General features: G+C 39.5%; 1 protein-coding gene across 1 annotated transcript; it reads right to left on the reverse strand.

Moving 5' to 3' along the window:
* Positions 1-477: 477 nt before the first annotated feature.
* Positions 478-2,112, reverse strand: LOC149116637 (uncharacterized). The gene has a single exon (XM_089282388.1). It carries the CDS (start codon positions 2,054-2,056, stop codon positions 638-640), a length of 1,419 nt encoding a protein of 472 aa, XP_089138514.1. The 5' UTR covers positions 2,057-2,112; the 3' UTR covers positions 478-637.
* Positions 2,113-2,979: the final 867 nt, after the last annotated feature.

Below are 2,979 nucleotides of genomic sequence, written 5' to 3' on the forward strand. Positions count from 1 at the left end.
TTGCTGCCACAATTTCTGCCTGGTGTACTTCGTTTCTCCGCGACTAGCTGCCCCTGGGTCTCCGAAGGTGTTGAAACTCCAATTTCGTGAAATTAACCACGCGAATTTAAAGGGTGAAGATCCATTTGGATTCAGCTGTAACGCAAAAAAACGGTATCATGTACTATTGTATAGCTCTGCTTTGTTGCGTAGGAGCATTTCAAATTGTTCCAGTTTCATTTTGTTATACGGTTTTCTTCAGGGTCACTGGAAACTATTGCTATGGAAAATTAATAAAAATCAGTCGTGCCAATTCTGAGACTAACTGTATGTTATGCACATTAGTATGTTGACAATTTTCGCGAAATTACGTTCCTTTTAATGTATTGTTTGGCCAAATTGCGAAATTTAAGTCCTGGAAAATATGCCCATTCCATTTGTGCAAAGTTAAGTTGATGATGTTTCCAAAAGGTCTAGATAGCAGCAGACATGTAAAGATTTTAAGGAAAACGACCAATTTTTTAAGTTTGCAAGACATGTTTCGACAGAGCTTCTGTCATCTTCAGTTGAATGAATGATTACAAAGCAAGTTGAATAATAAGTAGGCAAAAATGCTAATTAAGACAAATAGTAACAACAGAACGTGAAAAGGTGTAAGTTAAAAGGATAATTTTAGATTTACATGGTGTAATTGCTGATTGAGGGAAGGTAGTTCTTTTTGAATATGAATAGCCTCCTTTATCTTGAGTTGAAAGCTGGTAGTGGCGTAATCTAAAATATGAAAGCAGTCTATTGAACACAATGAGCGACAACGTTCAGAATTCTGAAGATGTTTGAAGATGTGAGAGGCCCTATCAACGGCTAAGTGCTCACGTACGCGTGTGGAAAAATGTTGGGAGGTTTCGCCAACATAACAGGCATTACAGCCCGCACATGTAAACTTATAAACCACACGTGAAGGAAGCCTGTCGGGGATAGGGTCTTTCACACCAAAAAGGTTACCTATCTTGAAGGAAGAAAAAACTAATTTGATGTCTAAATCATTACAATAGCGCTTGATTAAGTGTCGAATCTTCTTCTGAGTGATGACAGAAAAATGGCCTATGTATGGCAGCTTAAAGTAAAACGTGGGCGAGGTGGTAAGGGGGTAGCCCCGGGGACAATGATTGCTATGGGTCCCAGTGATGTAACGGTTAACCACTTTTTCAATTAAATGGGCAGGGAAAAGGTTCCTTTTGAGAATTTCAGTAAGCTTGGTTATATCCTCGTGTAACCCCGACCAAGTGTTGTTGATCTTGTAGGCCCTGTCAACAAGAGTCCTAATGAGACCTACTTTGTATGAGTACGAGGTGAAGCTAAAATAATTAGTTAATAACCCAGTAAAGGTTTTCTTACGGTAAACCCTAGTTAGGAAGGAATTAGTGTCACTATTATCAATAAGAACATCTAGAAAGGGTAATTTGCGATTAAGTTCTTTTTCCATAGTAAACCTTATGTTGGGGTGCCCAGAGTTAATGTAGTCAAAAAATATAACAGCATCGTGCTCCGAGTGAAATAAACAAAAAGTGTCGTCAACATACCTACTATAAAATAAAATTTTAGAGCATTGAAGATTTTCCAACCATAGTTTTTCATGATGCCCCATAAAACGATTGGCTAATACGGGAGCAAGGGGAGACCCCATGGCCACACCATCAATTTGGTCATAGAAAGAACTGTTAAATAAGAAATGGGTCTGGGCGGTGGCTACAGTGAAAAGGCTTCTAAGTTCAGGTTTACTTAACTTAAAGTCAGGATTGCCCTCGGAAATGTAATTGACTGCCAGGTCAATACATTCCTCAAGAGGTATGTTAGTAAAGAGACTTTCCACATCGAAGGAAACCATAAATTTACCAAACATAGATAAAGATTGAATGTCCTGTACAAAAGTAAAAGTGTCTGTAGCACAGTGTTCAGTTGGGATGTGCAGCGCCAAAAGATTGCATAGATATTTAGCCAGGTTATAATTGTAAGTTCCAATAGAAGACACGATGGGGCGAAATGGTGGAGTTGAGTTAGGCCCAAAATCCTTGTGCATTTTGGGGAGGCCATAAATTCTTGCTGGTTGAGAGCCTTTGGGATAGATGTTTTCGTACACTTCATTGGCAAGGTGACCATCTTTCTTCAACTTTCGGAGAAGTCGCTGCAGTCTACCTTCTCTCAGTAAAGTTGGATCTTCCTTGATGGGCCGGAATTTGGAAGTGTCATTGATGATTTTAAAAATACCTTGGTCGTAATCTGTTCGGTCCAAGATGACCACACCATTCCCTTTGTCTGGTTTTAAAATGACAATGTTTTTGTTCTTCTTTAGCTCCTTAAGAACTCTGAGTTTCTTGCGGTCAGCAGTCGTTGGACGGTATGAAGAGACAAGAATGGGCTAAATGAGAAAGGTCTGCAACAAGTTTTCCTGCTTGCTAGGTGTCCCTCAAGTTCTTTGCCATGGTGTGATTGATAAGCTCAAAGCATGTGAAGACATCTGACTCGTTTATTTTTGGTGGACGGATGGAATGTGTTAATCCAAATTTGAGAATGTCAAGTTGTTCTGACGTGAGACTATGAGAGGAAATGTTAGTGACAGTCTCATTGGAGCTAAAAGGAAGAGAAGTGTTACGTGTGAGATTTTTGAGTTTCTTCTGGTGTGTCTTGATAAATTGAGTGGTTGCTTTCGTAAATTGGTGATGTACTGTGCGTTTGAGAATGTAGAAATCTACACTGTTCAGGATACTTTGAACACGATTACTTAGCTGGTCTCTTGTGTGGATCAATTTCCGATGTTCCCTTGAACGTTTAGCGATGGCATTTCTCAAAAGCTGTTTTCGGATGGTAATAGTGTCGTGTCGATTGGTGTTAGGAAGATTGAAGCTGAGAAACTTGGGAAAAACATTGAAGGACTGACAGTTGCGTAGGAAGTTTAAATCCAACTCGGCTTTGCGAGACTTGATCGAGATCTTCTCAAATTTT

This window comes from Orbicella faveolata, unplaced genomic scaffold, assembly GCF_042242905.1.
Source record: "Orbicella faveolata isolate gen_17 unplaced genomic scaffold, um_ofav_v1 contig_12, whole genome shotgun sequence".
Taxonomy (NCBI): Eukaryota; Metazoa; Cnidaria; class Anthozoa; order Scleractinia; family Merulinidae; genus Orbicella; species Orbicella faveolata.

Excerpts from the sequence above, each read along its gene's own strand:
- LOC149116637 (XM_089282388.1), bottom strand. The coding sequence starts at position 2,056 with ATGCACAAGGATTTTGGGCCTAACTCAACTCCACCATTTCGCCCCATC.